At 32.9% G+C, this 17,000-nt stretch overlaps 1 protein-coding gene, 2 non-coding genes and 1 pseudogene across 3 annotated transcripts; 3 read left to right on the forward strand and 1 right to left on the reverse strand.

Annotated features, from left to right (window-relative positions):
* Nucleotides 1-205: 205 nt before the first annotated feature.
* Nucleotides 206-1,187, forward strand: LOC110825765 (21 kDa protein pseudogene; annotated as a pseudogene).
* A 2,719-nt stretch (nt 1,188-3,906) lies between these two features.
* Nucleotides 3,907-3,980, forward strand: TRNAV-AAC (transfer RNA valine (anticodon AAC)). The gene has a single exon. It is a non-coding gene; the product is annotated as a tRNA-Val (tRNA).
* A 269-nt stretch (nt 3,981-4,249) lies between these two features.
* Nucleotides 4,250-4,323, forward strand: TRNAV-AAC (transfer RNA valine (anticodon AAC)). The gene has a single exon. It is a non-coding gene; the product is annotated as a tRNA-Val (tRNA).
* Nucleotides 4,324-6,985: 2,662 nt separating this feature from the next.
* Nucleotides 6,986-9,695, reverse strand: LOC110825764 (Plant invertase/pectin methylesterase inhibitor superfamily). The gene is made up of 2 exons (XM_022056264.2): nt 8,713-9,695; nt 6,986-7,898 (listed from the first exon to the last, which is right to left on the reverse strand). Exons 1-2 carry the CDS (start codon nt 9,644-9,646, stop codon nt 7,228-7,230), a joined length of 1,605 nt encoding a protein of 534 aa, XP_021911956.1. The 5' UTR covers nt 9,647-9,695; the 3' UTR covers nt 6,986-7,227.
* Nucleotides 9,696-17,000: the final 7,305 nt, after the last annotated feature.

Genomic DNA, 17,000 nt, shown 5'->3' on the forward strand with positions numbered 1-17,000 from the left:
AGTGACAAATAAAGTTTTAATTTGTGCCAAAAATGTTAACCAGATCAATTTCTTTTTCTTCAAATTGGATTAAAGATTATATTCAATCATCCATAGTTGGGAACCAAGAGCCGGTCGATGGCATTGTTGTTATTTCTCCAAAAGAGTATGGACAACCGAGTAATTGCAGTACAAATTTCAAGCCTACTTAAACCTCCATTGAACCCACCATGCACCTTCAACAAAACACTTTCTCTGTTTCCATACCCCCAAAAGAAAAAGGATACCAAACATGAGAACCCAGAATCGTGGTCTACATCTCTTAGCCACCTTCCTTATCTGCCTCAAAACGATCGCAGCCGTCGATTCTTATTACCCCGACGGAGACTCCGGTTCAACCAACGCCACCGATTACATTCGCAGTAGCTGCGGGGCTACGTTATACCCTGAGCTCTGCTATACCTCCCTCGCGGGCTACGCAAGTGCCGTGCAGAAGGACCCGGCTCGGCTCGCCCGTGTGGCTATCGGCGTCAGTCTCTCCAAGGCCCGGCGAGTGGCGGCTTACGTCTCCAACATCTCTCGCCAAGCCGACTACGGAGGCGACCAGCGGGCAACTGCCGCGCTCCACGACTGCTTCTCGAACCTTGGGGACGCCGTGGAGGAGATCCGCGGGTCTCTAAAGCAGATGCGGCAACTGGTTCCGGCGGGCTCGGAGGAGTTCAGGTTCCAAATGAGCAACGTGCAAACGTGGATGAGCGCTGCCCTGACGGACGAGGACACGTGTACGGATGGATTTGAGGACGTGTCTGATGGACCGATGAAATCGGACGTGTGTGATCGAGTGGGGAGAGTGAAGAAGTTCACGAGCAATGCGCTGGCGTTGGTTAACTGTTATGCTCAGACGGGAATGCGTTGAGTGTGAGTGACTGTTTGTTGAGTGATTTTCTTTTTCTTTTTTTGTAAATGTTTTTGTTTTTTGTTTTTTTTTTTGTTTTGTGTGTAAGAGGTAATTAGTTGTTGTTTGCTTTTACTTTTTTTTTTTTTTTTTTTTCTAAAAAAAGAAGGTTGTGTGGTAATTTTGCTTTCTTTAAATTATGGAAGAAAGGCAAAGAGACCGAGTTTACTGAGTTAAACTCTGAGTTGATTAAACTTTCTTTGAAAATAGTCGAATTGCTGTGTTAATTTATATAAATTAACATTTATATTCATCACTGAGGTCATAATTCCATTTTATTTTTGACCCAATTAAATTTATTGGTGATAAATATTGTGTGAATAAAGCCCATTTGCTGAAATTTCAATTAGAAGTTTTTAAAATTACGAGTCTTGTGGGTAAATATAATTATGTAAGGCATCAATTATTTTGCTGAAAAAGGAAAAAAGGTAAAATAAAAATGAAGATGGCGCAATCAGTGGATAAATGAAAATGGAGAATGGCGGATATGGTGCGTGGTTGTCTCTTTCAGTATCCTCCTCTATCGTCTCTTCTTCTCTCACAGTTTAAAAGCTGACCTTAAGTTTTCCAAGATTATGGGTCGACAATATGGTGGAGTGAGACTGTCACTACGTATTTTCACCTGCCTTCTTTATGTCAATATACAGAGATATAATAAAAATATTAATGACTACTTCAATAACTTACGTTATATATAATTTAAGATACTAATTATAATTAAAAAGAAGACGCTTTTTATCACAATATGTACGTACATATTACGAAGCAGATACCTATACATACGTAATTTGAAAATTATACTGTACCTCAATATTATAATATGATACCAAACAATTTTGAAAGCATATCATTTTCATGATATAGAATAATGACAATCATCATTGTCAATAATTTCAGGGATCTGCAGATATCATTATGACCAGGAGATCGATTGATACCCTGTTTTTTTTGTACGGCCATTATTTTGACTGATTTTTTTTATGGGATCTGATTACGGTGAGATTCGTTAAATTATATATAATGTCTCTAAATTATGCACTTACATATATATATATATATATATATATACAAGAAATGATTAAAGATGTGTAGACATGTGAATGAGTATATTTGGCTTTTGCTTTAAACCATGTTTTGCTTTCAAGTCCAATTATGGTTTTTTTGACTAATTATCTGCAGACATAAAAGTGCATAACGTTTTAGTCCATGCCTTTTTTATGGTACGCCCGTCAACTTTACAAGCCACTTTTGACCTATTCGTATTCTGAGATTAAACTTTGGTTTAATTTGAGTTTGAATTCAACAATAAGTTAATTACTATTCATTCAAGTATGGTTGAGCTAGAATCTATGAGGAAAAAACGTGACACACAATTTTTATATAAGTGACATTAGGGTATAAAGTTGCCCATATAACATAAGATAAGAAAGTAAAATAGCAAAATTGAACCATTTATATAATTATGAAAATTTTGAAACTAAAGATAAACCTTAATGAACTTAATAAAAACAATAGTTTATTTTCTTTAAACAATGTAAATTATAGTTTCATTCAATAAGGAGGAAATAAATAGACCTATAACTACTATTTTTTAATTCAATTCCAAATATTGAACATAAACATTATATTTGTAAACAATTTTTATGCTAAAAATATGTTATATTTTTGTAAAAAAAGATTAATTAAAATTTATAATGAAATAATTTTATCTCTATAGACTAAATTATAATGTGAAAAACAAATTAATACAATTAATTTATTATAACATAATCCATGTATAATTCGAAAACTGAATTAGTTATTTATTACAAGTTTAAATGAAAAATGAACCAAAATAATTACAAAAAAAAAAAAAAAAAAAAAAAAAGAATTGAATCGACCACAACCTAACAATTATATATATAAAAATTAGCTAATAATACATTCCATGGGTAAGATAATAATAGATAATTAATATAATCCTAACAACTGCATTAAAAGTTTAAGAGAATATATACCGTATCATTACTTAAGTCACGTATGGGTTTTGACCTTGGAATTAATGTGCAAAAAACAATCATCTTTTGTCTCGTGAACAATATCTACAGCACATACATACAGTCTTTTGTTTTTATGTTGTTCTCGAATAAACCCAATTTAATTATATAATAATGCAATTAATTACTCGTGACCTCCATCCATCCTCGTGGTCATTTATAACGAATTGGTTGGTACGATTAATTATCATTGATAATATAATTACAATACAAATTAGTTATCCTAAGGGTCTTCTGAACCCACGTGAACTTACATACATACAAAGCACAACCAGTTCTACGTATGGTATCGAAGGGTTTTATATAATGAAAGTACAAAACCCATGTATTATGATAATAAGATCCTTAATCAAATTGCATTTCTAATTAATTATGGTCTGTTGAGTGCTTGATTAGAATAAGCAAGGAGGGTATGAACACGCACATGCAAGAGAGCGAGAGGTATAAAACGACGTGTAGTGACAGATAACAAAATAGCCAAGGCAAGAGCGAGGTGTCAATTTATGAACCATAAAGAGCTATGCGTAAATAAATAAAGCAGGGGAGAATTGTTTTTGTGTTATGTTTATTTTGGAATTATATGAAATCAATCATGATCATGATCTTGATCAACCCGTGAGGCCAAACACAGAGTTGATCAGACGACAAAATAGAAGAAGGTAGATCACGACACATTACTCATAATAATTTAGCTTTTTTTTTCTTTTTTTTTCTTTAAATTAATTTTCAAAGTAAATAATAAATATATATTTTTTCCTTTTTGGGTTCACGAGATGTTATGTTTTTGTTTTCTCCCGTACCCACATGCATGTATTGCATCATCAGCGTATGGATGCGGGCTTTTTTCTTTTTTGGAATAAGAATATAGAAATTAATTTTAAAAAATATTTTAAATTTTTGCAATTATTTCGTTACGATTTTGAATCGTTACACCAAGGTGTCGTGGTGTAGTTGGTTATCACGTCAGTCTAACACACTGAAGGTCTCCGGTTCGAGTCCGGGCGACGCCATGTGATTTCCCTTTTTTTTTTTTTTTTTTGAATTTTTATTAGCCCATTTAAGAGGGTGAGTTATAATGTGCATAGAAAAGGGGCCTGATATTTGTTCTTGGCGTAAATGGGCCTGTGTCCAACTTGGGCTATGACTTTAAACAACCTAAACCGGAAGTATGAAAGTACACATTTTCCAATATTATTCTACACTCCGTTTTCTTGATTTTTACTTCGGAAGAAAAGTTTAAATCTATAGTATGTAAAATTTACAATAAGCCCAACAAGGAGGTGTCGTGGTGTAGTTGGTTATCACGTCAGTCTAACACACTGAAGGTCTCCGGTTCGAGTCCGGGCGACGCCATCAGTTTGATTGTGTTTATGTTGTTGATTTTTAGATCATTTTTTTTGTAGTTTGAAGTGTTGGCCCAGTCAGTCTTATAATATTTTGAAGGGCCCTAATTTTTGTTTGTGAAACAAATTTTAAAACTATACTGAGTTTGGGCTTGGATTCAAATAACAAAATCCACTCCAATCATACCTGTGAGAAGCCTTAAAAGAAGACAATCAAATCCCTAATATAAGTAGATATTTTATTAAATATAAGTACAGTTCATTAACTATAACAAATATAAAGATGCTTTAAATTAAAAATAATATAATATAAATCAATTAACATATGAGGACATGAATTCATACATAAATTAAAGTATAAGGGGTTTGGAGCCCACCAAATAAATGCTGTCACAAGACTCAAAATATAGGCCCAGCTAACAAACTGGTCAAATCTTGGATTGCATACCTTACCCATTATTTATGATATGGAGCATTAAGCAACCTCATTATTCACGTTATCATAATTCGATATTCTGTGTGTGTGTGCATATATATATATATATATATATATATATACTATTTGGAGTAATATTATATTTTTTTAGAAGATAATAGTTAAGGCAATGATGATACAGTTACAAGTTATGTTGAATTTATTTTTATTCGAGAAACAAAATAATAATCGCCCTTTTAAACATTCCATCAACTCTAAGTAAGAAAAAAAAAAATAAAAAAGAAAAACAAAACGTGGTTTACCAGGAAATATTTAATAAATCATAATTGTACAACATATTTTATCCTCAATTTTTAATTGGTCAAAAAACAAGAGAAAAAAATTAAAAAAAGTTGGTAGTAATATCTACTTCAAAATATACCGTGATCTAATTGAAGTCAAGTATTTTGAAAGGGTATAATATTAAATAGAAATGAATATAAAAATATAACTCTTCTCTTAAAGAATATATGTCTTGGGTATGACACGACTTGTATATTTATATATATATGAGCTATTATAAGATATAAACTACCCCCTTTTTCTATGCAATTGCTTGTGTGTGAATATATATATATATATATATATATATATATATGTTTTTTTTTTCCTTCTCTATTAAAAGATATTGTTGGGCAGCATTTAAGCATCTAACCTATATATTTATAAGAATTCCACAACTTGTATGGAGATAATTATGAAGATTTTGAAGTATTAGTCCCCATCTCACCTGCCCTCTAATTTAATCTTATTTTTCAACAACTAGTAAATTAAGTCTGTATTTTTCATTCAAACAAGTTGCTAATAGACTTGCAAATACAGCAATTAATTAATTGTAATGGCTGCCTGCCCGCCCACACGATATGCCAATTTATAACAATCAAAATACAACCCCACATAGGTATTTAGAAATAGATATATAAGCCCCTACTACATATGACTAATGGCATTAATTAATTTGCTTGTTATATATGGATAGCTCAATGTATAGTATAATCTTAATTAGAAAAAAAAATATTAACAAAAATTTTGGACATTTATAATATAATTAATTAATTAATTATATATATATATTGAGAGTATTATATATATATATGTCAATATTAATGGATAATTACAATTAGCTCGCTTAATAATTTTTTAGTTGATGTGGGTCTGTCAAACACATTACACACTTATCCACACACATGTACACATATATATAATTTAACATTAGTTAGGCAGCTAATTGATGAACAGTAATTTTGGTTCAAGTCACAAGACAAGCTGACGTAACTTTGTAACGGGATGATATCAATTCTATCGTAATATATTAGTTTATGTTATAAAGTTTAATCGACGCAACTTTTTAACGGACTGATATCAACTCACACAACACTATATATATATATATATGCATATATTTATATTATACGTTTTAATTATTAACCGACACAACTTTTAATTGATGAAGTGATATTAACTCATTTATCTATTTTTTTTTTCATATTCAAGTATATACATGTTATTGTATGTCACTGTTCATTAATGTAAGTCCAAGACTCCAAAATATACACGTACGTAAATAAATAATTAAATATCAGATGACAACAGAAACTTTTCGCAACGATTGAGCTTTAGGTGTGTGTATACATATGTTTATTATATGCATGCAAGCATATCTACTTAAAATGTGGGTACACATCTAGATATATACGTTTATATATTAAAATGCCCCATCATATATAATATATTAACAGAAATAATGTCATATAAGAATGACAATAAATTTGAGGTGACGATAGGATTTACAGAGGAACCCTTCAGTGTTCAAGTAATCAAGCTCTCCATAGACAGGTGAATGATTGTGAAGTTGATTGACTTTATTGGTCCACAATTATTAGATCATAATTTCATTATCTTGATTAATATATTATACCAACTTTTATATGTATGTATATATATTAAATAAATGGACTATTTGCCTTATAAAAGCGGCAAAAAATTTAACAACTAGCTTCTAGTTATATATTAACTAAAATTATTAGAACACAAACATAGTAATTCTCAAGATAAGTACACTAATTTATTATAAGAATAAGAAGTTACACATTTTATTAAATAAATTACACATACCCAATATTCATAATATAATTTACTAATGGTTAATATATAAATTTTATATCAATAGTTTGGGAATTGTAAGGAAAATTAGAAATAAAGAAAAGGGTGTTTTTATTAATAACCGCTGTTACAAATACAAGTTGGCTTGATAAATGCACGGTCACCTATTTAGTTTCACAATTTATTTCTTCTAATATTTGACAAATCAATATCAGCTAATTCACCCCCAAACCATTCTCTACTTGAAAACGATCACTACACAAACAACATAATAATACCCAACACAAATCACAATCTTATCTACATTTCACCACGTAAAATCTATCTCCAACAGTCTCATAAACCAGAGTCGAACGGCACCCCCGTCGACGGAATCCATGAGTTTCCGCCCAAAAAGTTCCCCACCGTGAACTTTCCCGCTTCTGCCGGACTCGTTATAACATGAAATCCCGGCCAATTCACTCTACCACCTGTGCTTGCACCGGCGCCGGTGTTCATGTACTCACCGTAGTAAAGAGTCTTTAAAGCAAAACCACCGCTCCAAGCCAACCAACCAGCCGGGCTCACGATCCCGTCCAGTCCGGTTTTCATGAACACAGTCCTTGAGTACTGCTTCCATGGCCGACCTAAGTATACCTTGAACCCACCTGCTCCGCCGACGTGCGAGTTGTGGATAATTATTCCGGTGTTTTCATTCGGGTCGGATCTTCCCTGGGCGGTGACGGTGGTCCATTGGCCGCTCATGGGTTTTCGCACGTAGATGTTGCAGCTTTGGAAAACGGCGGCGGCGTCGCCGAAGATGAAATCGATGGTTCCTTGGATGTTACAGTTGCGGTAGAATTGGCGCTGAGCGTACACATATAAGGTATCCTGGTAACCCTTGATGCCGCAGCTGTAGAAGACGGAGAAATCGGAGCCGGAGCGTAGAGCCACCGCCTGGTGCTTTGAAGGTCCGGCCGTGTTCTCGATCGTGAGATCACGCGCGATAAACCCACTACCCATAACAGCTGATGGGACAGACAGATAAATCAAACTTAATTTGTTAATCAGTGTATTTATATATAAATAAACTATTTACTCATACTTTTACGTGATGCAATTACTTAATTAATACTGTGTTTATGCTCATGTAATGAAAAGTGAAAGGTATGTTTTGGTAGGCCAAAATGGAATGGAATAGTTTCATTTGGTTCCGACATTTACTCACCTTTGGTTTCATTAATTTTTAAGGAAACTAATGTTGACTCCCATGACTTAACATGTTACTGACTTCTTATGTTGCTTCTGGGTTTGAAATTAATAATGTATAGCTACTTCCAAATATTCAAGAGTAAAAAGTAAAATTATTTATTTATTTATGTATATAAAAACGGTAACTTAATCTGGGTTAATTTGTATTAAATAGTATAGTCTTGTATCTATACGATTAATTTATTGATAATGCAAAAATATGCTTGCTTTACACATAATGACATAGTTTATTTTTCATGCAGTAACAAGAAAAGATGATGTAAATATTTAATATAACTGGTGCTATGGCAACGTGCTTGATCTGCTCTAAATGCTCACGTATGTATAAACATACATAAAAATAAATAAATTAAATTTAATTGTTTTAACTTCATGTTTAATGAAACTATTCTTTCACACACGAACATGGGCCATACATAATTACGGTAAAGAAACTAAGGCAATATTAATTTATAGCACTGTTTTATTAAGAAGTCTAAGATGATTATTTTTACGAAACTTTTAATATGATCTTGAGTTGATATCTATCTATAAATATATGAATTCTATTCGCTACAAACTTGAACTTACCAAAAGTTGCAGACCGGAAGGTCGTGGCGCCACCCGCAACGCTTTTACCTCCTCTAATAACGGTGACATCCATCCCATCTCCGATAACCATTATGTTCTTCATCGATCTCTTAACTTCAACATTTTCATTATAAACACCACCTTTCACGTATATCACGAACCGACCCGACCCGCCTCTTCTCTTGGACGATGCCGCTACAGCCGCCGATACGCTCTGGTAATCCCCAGAGCCATCTTGAGCCACAACGACGTCGGCTCTAATTGCCCCAGTTGATTTCTGCAGTAACTTCCGATCAGCAGCCGATACCCATGATGGGAATAATCCATTCTGATGATCGGCAAGCAAACGTCTACCTCGAGTTTGTTTGGCGAAACGCAGCGCAGCAGAGGAATAATAGGACTCCACTCTGTCCTTGTTTATGGCGAGTGAGTTGCTAATCAATTTTGAAAAGTTGGTCAACATGACGACAGGGAGGTTTTCTAGAAGATAACCCGAGTTAAAATCAAGAAATCCGTTCTTGCAAGTTTCATGGTTGGAAATTGCGGCGCTGAGCCATGTTTGGGAATCTACCGGGTTGGTGGAGGTCATGGATTGGTTAAGAAGGTCAAGGGAGTCCGCATAAAGCTCGAGACAATCAGACCAAGCCAACTTGGCTCGGTCGTGGAATGAACTCAAGTCGATACCAGACACAAGTTGGTGAGCCCGTACGGCTTGGTTCAAGGTGACCCTAATGGCTCGTTCATGAAACGAAATATGGGACCGGTCCTGATCGAGGGTTGCAACAAGTTGATCAGGTCCCATGAAATGGGCGCAAACTTGAGGATGTGGGGTTTGGTCACATGATGTAATTGGGGCAGCATGCACCAGATATTGGAAGGAAATTAAAATGAGGAAATGGGCGTACAAAAAGGGAATGAGCCCAAGTTTGTCCATTAAAAAGGACTAGTTAATATAATTGGGAGGGTTGAATTGATTAGGAGAGTGGGAATGAAGAGGGGTTTATATAGGATTAATTTGTAGGGCAGTGGGTGGAACTAAGCAAAGCCAAGATGTTTGAATTGAACGTACCATAAGGGCAGGTTGATTATTTGTCAACGTGCCTAGGGTCCATGCATTGACACTTACGTTAAAACAGAATCTTTTTTTTTTAATGCCTTTTCTCTGTTTAGTATATATATATATATATTTTTATGAGATCCCATGGTTTAATTATTTCAAGTTTTGTTTTTTGATTTACTGGGTTTTGAATTAAAAAAAAAAAAAAAAAAACATTCAAACTGCTGTATATCATATACGCCACTAGAATTATGGCCTTCTCTTTATTTTTTAAATTATTACCATTTTATATAAAATTTGATGGGTATGTTTACAATTAATTGCATTAATATTGAAAAGGGAAGAAAATAACGCAATGATATATTATATATATGAATTGATGAATGATGATGAAGCCATTGACTCCATGAGTCTTTGTTGTTGCATCACTTTTTGAAATCGGTAGGCTACAAGATACAAGTGGCTGAGTTTCCACGCAATTTATTGATTATGTGTAAATCACATTTATTTTGGATAAAAATAGCGCATCATTTTCCTCTTTTTTTTTTTTTTTTTGAAAAAGTAAGAATACAAAATAATGCAACTATTGAAAAAGAATTCATACATAATACGTAAATGTATGTTTTGACTGGCTGAGTACTAGGTGGTACGTATATTACATAATTGGCATGCAATGGCTTTTTATACACGTTTGCCTCTTGAATTCAATTGATTATGTACTTGTCATAATATTTGGTGTATATTTAAAATCATTGATTGGGGATCCAGTAGATGAAACTTCAAAATCCACTCAATGAGATCGTAGAATATGTCACCCTTTATAGAGTTTTTCACGAATTGACTTTTTAATCTTTTTGATGTCCTCTTAATTCTTTGCTTTCGTAATTAATATTATAACAAATTTAATTTCTAAAAACATTGTATTTAGGTTGGTAATTAGTTAATTATTTGCAAGAATTAATCTCATTTGTAAGGATAGTGTGTTTTTTTTTTTTAATTTTACAGAGTTCAATTTTATAAAATGCAGAATATCAATATAGAAAATAATATACATGTTAATCATAATATAATATTGAAATAAAAAAATATATATATAAATACAATTCAATTTGAACTTACAGTATCTTATAGATAAAAAAATATATCAATCATTAAACTTAGCAACGATTGATATGCTTTACATTTTGATAATATGAACTGAAATTTTATAATTGTTATCATATCAAATGATTGTATTCACACTATATATTATATAAATTAGTACTTTTCTCTCATACATTTAATTCTTGTTTAATATATTAAGAATCATTATTCAGTTTTTAATTTAAAAAATTAAGAGTTATACAATAAGTATTTAATTTTCTTATTCAATAAGATCTCGCGTGTAAATAACTTGTATAATTCATAAAACACAGATACAACAAAAAAAAAATACAAATTTTTCTACTTATATATTTAGTGAATCCATACTTTAAGAATAAAATAAGTATAATTATATTATTAGAGATTAGTGTAACTTCAAAATTATTTTTGAAGAAGCATTCGTGTAAGATCATTGTGGTGGCAAATGGGTTGAGACTAAGAATTGGGAAGTGAATAATGAGTTTCTTTTTTTGTGGAAAATGTCAAAACATCAGCCTCCATTAATAAATGAAGCATTTATTTATTTTTAATTTTCAAATTTTGTTTGAATTAATATCTACTTTATATATATATATATATACATATAGGTTTCCAGGACTTTGCTTCTCCTCAAGAAATATGCATATAAACAAGAATTAGAAGTTAGGTCTGTAAATGAAGAGTGTTCGTTTGGAATTAATATGCTCAAAGTATTCAAGAATCAAGCATCTTTCCTCCTTATATAATCGCAGCATCATTATCCTATTTAGTAGTACACATAGAGAAGGCTTTATGTACTTCTTTTACGTGCCGGCCAAAACTTCTTCAATGTATTTCTGATATAAATATATATTCATCTTCAATTTTTAATTTTTCAGCTTTAGAAAGTCATTTGATATATATATATATATATATACACATATATGTTTATGTATATTTTCATCATCAGTTAAGGTCAAAACATTTTTATCATATGCTTACGAGTCACTAAAAATAATTATAAGTTATTAGTATATCTATGAGTTTCTGTTGAAATGTATAATCCAATAATATGTTTTGTATTTTTATATAAGACTATGTAATTAATAAAATATTATTTCGGAAAAGTATGCCAAGAAAAGTGTACATGTTAACAATTACATAATTAATGATATATATATAATATGTATATATATATATAATATTAATGGACTGTTAAAATTAGCTTAATTAAACAAAGCAAAATATAAGTGAAATTAGAGGCACCAAACAATTAATAATGCTGAATTATTGATGTTTAATTTTAAGTCGTTCTCAAGTCAAAATTAACCCATCAAATCCTTTGCCGATACAAAAAAGTAGCAGCCTCCATAGTACGCTTTCCCCCCTTCTCCTTTCTCCATCCTTCGCTAGGTAGACCACTCTAATTTTGTAAGCCACTCAATTATTAACCACAAATTCATATAATAATAATAAAATTATTTTATTTATTTATTATTATTATTATTTATTTATTTATTTCAATAATAATAATAATAATAATAATAATAATATAAGGTTGCATGATAGCCACAAATCTCAAATGTGGTGTGGGTTTCAGAGCCACAAAATTGATTGCTTGTCATTTAGCAGCTCAAGCATTTTTTTTTTTTCTTTTTTTTGCAAGTCTTTCATGTTATGATGCTTATTGTACCAAAATTACTGTACCCACTTAATCTTTCCTTAATATACTTAAAAGCTGCGATAACACAATTCCAGAAAGTTGCGTCTAATATTGCTCTATATTTCTATTCTACTATAGTTTACATATGAATTAATCAGTCTGCACTCTACATGGATTCTCTAGACGCCTCACACGTTACCCAGATTTATATATTTGCAAATTTAGGATATGTATATGCATATGATCGCGCGCTACAGCTTTATTCCATTATTACATATGTATCTATGTTTGTGTATATATACATGCCTAGTTGTCTATACATTAAAAAAGATAGAGAAATCTAGAGTCATGAGTTGGTATTTTAGCAATCTATATGATTATTTTTTTAGATACTATACATATTTATAGATGATTGTGATGGTGTTGAATTTGGCCAGAGGTTTAATTTGGTGAACGATGGTTGCATTAGTACTTGAAATTTCGATAGGAGCTCTCATTTGTTAAAATAATTTTACGAGCACTGCGGTAAATGATCAAGTGATATGTATTTTCATAAAGAGATGCTAATCGAATGACTATTTCATTTGAGTAAAAATTTCACATTTTATTAATTAAATAACATATGCATACTAATGTTAATATGGTCTTATTTTTTTTATTAATTTTTTGTTAATCACAACCAATAATAGGCTACTTCTTAACTTGCCAAGGTAAAAACCATTACTAACTTTATAATGCTTTACTGTCCACCTCTATTTATGAATATGTTATAACGGAGAGCTCCATCGAAGACTAAGCTTGTAGTTTACATGAAAAGAACTCTTTCATCCAAAATAACCAAGTCAAGATCATTGTGCACCTTGCCCAATAGATAAATGATGAGACAAAGGAAAACTATAGTGAAAGCAGACATATCTTGGATAACACAAATTACAATAGGCAAATAGAGCTAAGTATACATAAAACTAATGTATCAAATACCATTATACCAAAAACTAGCAATAAAACATCAAGATGAATTCTTCGACATCCAGAGTAGGCAAACTCTCGTAGTTCCTAGATCCCCAATGTCCAACTACCTTGATAGACAATTTACTCTTGCTTATTTGATGTTGTACTCTTGCTTATTTGATGTTGTACCCACTTGACACGAGTTGACTATTCACTCAAATGAAAACCTCCAGTGATACAAAATAAAAAAAATATTTATGCGAAATAAACCACCTCTCTAATCTATATTCATTTACCTAACCAACCCTTATACCTCTATTTATTATCATCTAAGACGGCCTAAAATATAGTCTAACCTTCATCTTTTTAATGGTCCTCATTGCACTATAGAATCTCTTCTACATTGGAAATAATAACTTGTAATATATGACTCTATGTAATCAATAAATTCTTAATATACATATATTATTAAAAAGAGAAAACAAGAACAATCCTAAATGTTACACATTCTAGACCAAGATACCCCAACAAGATCATCATTGGTGAGCTGAACAAGATCGACGAAAGGTTGACGATGGAAGTGGAGCCCAGGAGGATTCAAAAAGGTGTGGTTGGCTAAGAAATTAACACAATGATTCTCTTCTTTGTAAACCCATTAAATATAGACCGTCCAACACCTAACCAAACAGATTCTTATAGCTTGAATAAGATTGCAACTAACATTTATTTGAATAGGCTCATGACAGATAACTTTGTTCAGAACCTAGACCGTGAGCAAGTTGTCCATCTCGAGAGTGACTTTACGCGCACCCATATTTCATGTCATACCCAGGCCGTCCAAGGTGCCCTATAGCTCAACCTGTAAGATGGAGTACATCCCAATATTCCTGCTAAAACCCCCTAGCTAAGTGTCATTTGCGTCACGTCCTAGGCCACCGGCGCAGACCAAGTTAACATAAGCCCGATATTCACCATCAGTATTGATTTTGATCTAATCATAGAAGGGGAGGGGGACATACCAACAAATAAGTTTCTCATGCTTCCTGCAAGAACGACCCTTGGTTATAACAACAACTAGAGTAGCCGGGAAAGTGTAATCCACCATGCGAAAAACAACATGTTTCACCTCATCGACACTCCAAGGCTCGCCCTTGAAAACAAAATGATTCCTCCGATTCCAAAGAGGTCAACAAGTGATCCAGAAGATAACCCTCCAATCTCTAAAGTTTTGACACCAACACCATCTATTCCACAGATTGTTGGTTAACTAGTTATCCAGATTCGACTGAAAGAAGGTAGTAGCCTCATTGGGAGGTATGATTTTTGTCCAAGGCTGTTTCGCCTGATGGCACTCTCTAAGCACATGGTTGATATCTTTAATTCCACAACCATAAGTCTCGCAACTAGGATCAATGGTCATATGCCTTCTTGCATGTTCACTGTTCGTAAAGAGGCTTTTTCGAAGAACCAACCAAATGAATTGTCTGACTTTTTGAGCTTCAAATCACTTCCACGCTAAATCTCACGTCCCACTTGTGTAACAATCCGGTCTGAGAGAAACAACTTAACCCATCTGCTTCTTAGAAGTAGGAAAAGCCTAAAACGACGCCATTTCAATAAGCATGTGAAACGATATCGTTTTGAGAACATCAAAATGACATCATTTTGGTGACAAAAAAAGAAAAAAAAAAGGCAACCAGAGGCATGTACGCCTCTAGCCGCCGAAGAAGAAGAGGAAGAAAAGGCGTGTGCGTTTCTTCCTTCCACCGAAGAAGGAGAAGGAAGGCTCGTATGGGGCTCTCCTCTCTCTGACTATAAAAATGAAGAGAGAGCAAGCCATGGAGAGGGAGAGTGGTGTGAAGAGAGAGAAAAAGATCTTTTTAGAGAGAGAGAAAAAAAATCGAAGTCGCAACTGCCACCGGCCTGTGTGGACCTGTCTGTGATGGTGTGTAGTTCTCGCGATGAGTCGATGAGTCTAAGCGGCTGATGACTTACTCGATTGAAAACTAGATAAAGAATCATGCGAAAGCGTGCATCCGAAGAAGAAGGAGATCTGTGGTAGTTGGCTGCACGATTTCGCACATTCCTAGCTCTTTACTGCGCGATTTCGCCATTTACGCGCTGGATCCATGTGCGTGAAACATTTCATAGTGAATTTTGGTCGGTTCATAGTGGTCTACGGCAACGCGCAGTGGTCTGGCAGTGGCCCTTCGATAGCGGCACTTTGTGAACTAGGGACACCCATGTGGTGGCACGTAGCGATTTCGATGACCGAGATCGCGTGTCTATGGTAAATCTCGGTCCATTTTTGTATTTTAATTATTTCTATAAATATTCGTCATTGAACTCATGTATTTTTTTTTTTGTAAACGGGAAAATTATCTAAACAGTAATCGAGATTCAGTGAAGATTGTAGACTCGAACTAATAAGAATTTCAATACTTTTTGATCCGACTATAGGTAAGGGATTGAGTTAGTCTCATTCAGAGGTCCCCATATTTTTTTTATGGAACCTTGTTTTCTGTTGAAATGAGTTGTTTACAGACTTTACAAACTGTTCACATTTTTTACCACGAGTTCTGTGAACTCATCATATTCGCATGTGTACAATTGCATATGATCGAAAACCTACATGATATTGTGTATAACGTATAATTATGTATTCATATTATTATTTATATGTATATGCAAATTTTATACATGCTAATTATCGAGTTATAGGTGTGTGTGATACATATATATATAAATGTATAATTGTGGGTTGTGCAACGTGTGTGTGTATGAGTGAACAATTTGTATGTGTATGCTTTTATAATATATATGTGTTTTATGCGAATATACAAGTATATTTAGGTTGTATGGGTTGTCAGCTTATATACACTTATTTGAGTCAATAACTGTGCATATAAAGTGTATGTATTATGTTTGTTGTGTAAACTTGTTGGTGTATAATACATATATGATATATAAATAGGCACATGTCTGAGTAGGTTATCTAGTGGCGAACTTGATTAGTAAAAGAATAATATAAGAATTTTTAAAAGACGAAAAAATTCGTTTAACCGGTATCACTGAGGGGTGTGTGTGTGGTAGCTTTTTAGCATGTGACTGTGGTGAACCCTACCCATGGATATGGCTTCAACCAGACGTGATGAAATGATAAGAAATGTGAACTGTATACTGTGTACTACAAACTGTGAATTGTGAACTGAACTGTAATGTATTCATATGGTAGAGGGGATCCTTACTGCTCTCGTTGATGTCGACGGAAATGATATCGTACGGTGAAACTATTTTTAATAAGATATAAACTAAGAGGAAGAAATAGGAAGTTATGAGTAAAGTTTACGATACTGAAATACTGAATTGATATCTACTGAATTGCTTACTGCTTAAATTATGATACTGATACCAAATTACGTTATTTATAGAATTGTTATGCCCTGAGTTATGATAATGAAAAAAGGAATTCTAAATATTTATTGAATGAATTGATTTATAAGATTTGGTAATTGA

This window comes from Carica papaya, chromosome 2, assembly GCF_054855325.1.
Source record: "Carica papaya isolate Zhongbai chromosome 2, ASM5485532v1, whole genome shotgun sequence".
Taxonomy (NCBI): Eukaryota; Viridiplantae; Streptophyta; class Magnoliopsida; order Brassicales; family Caricaceae; genus Carica; species Carica papaya.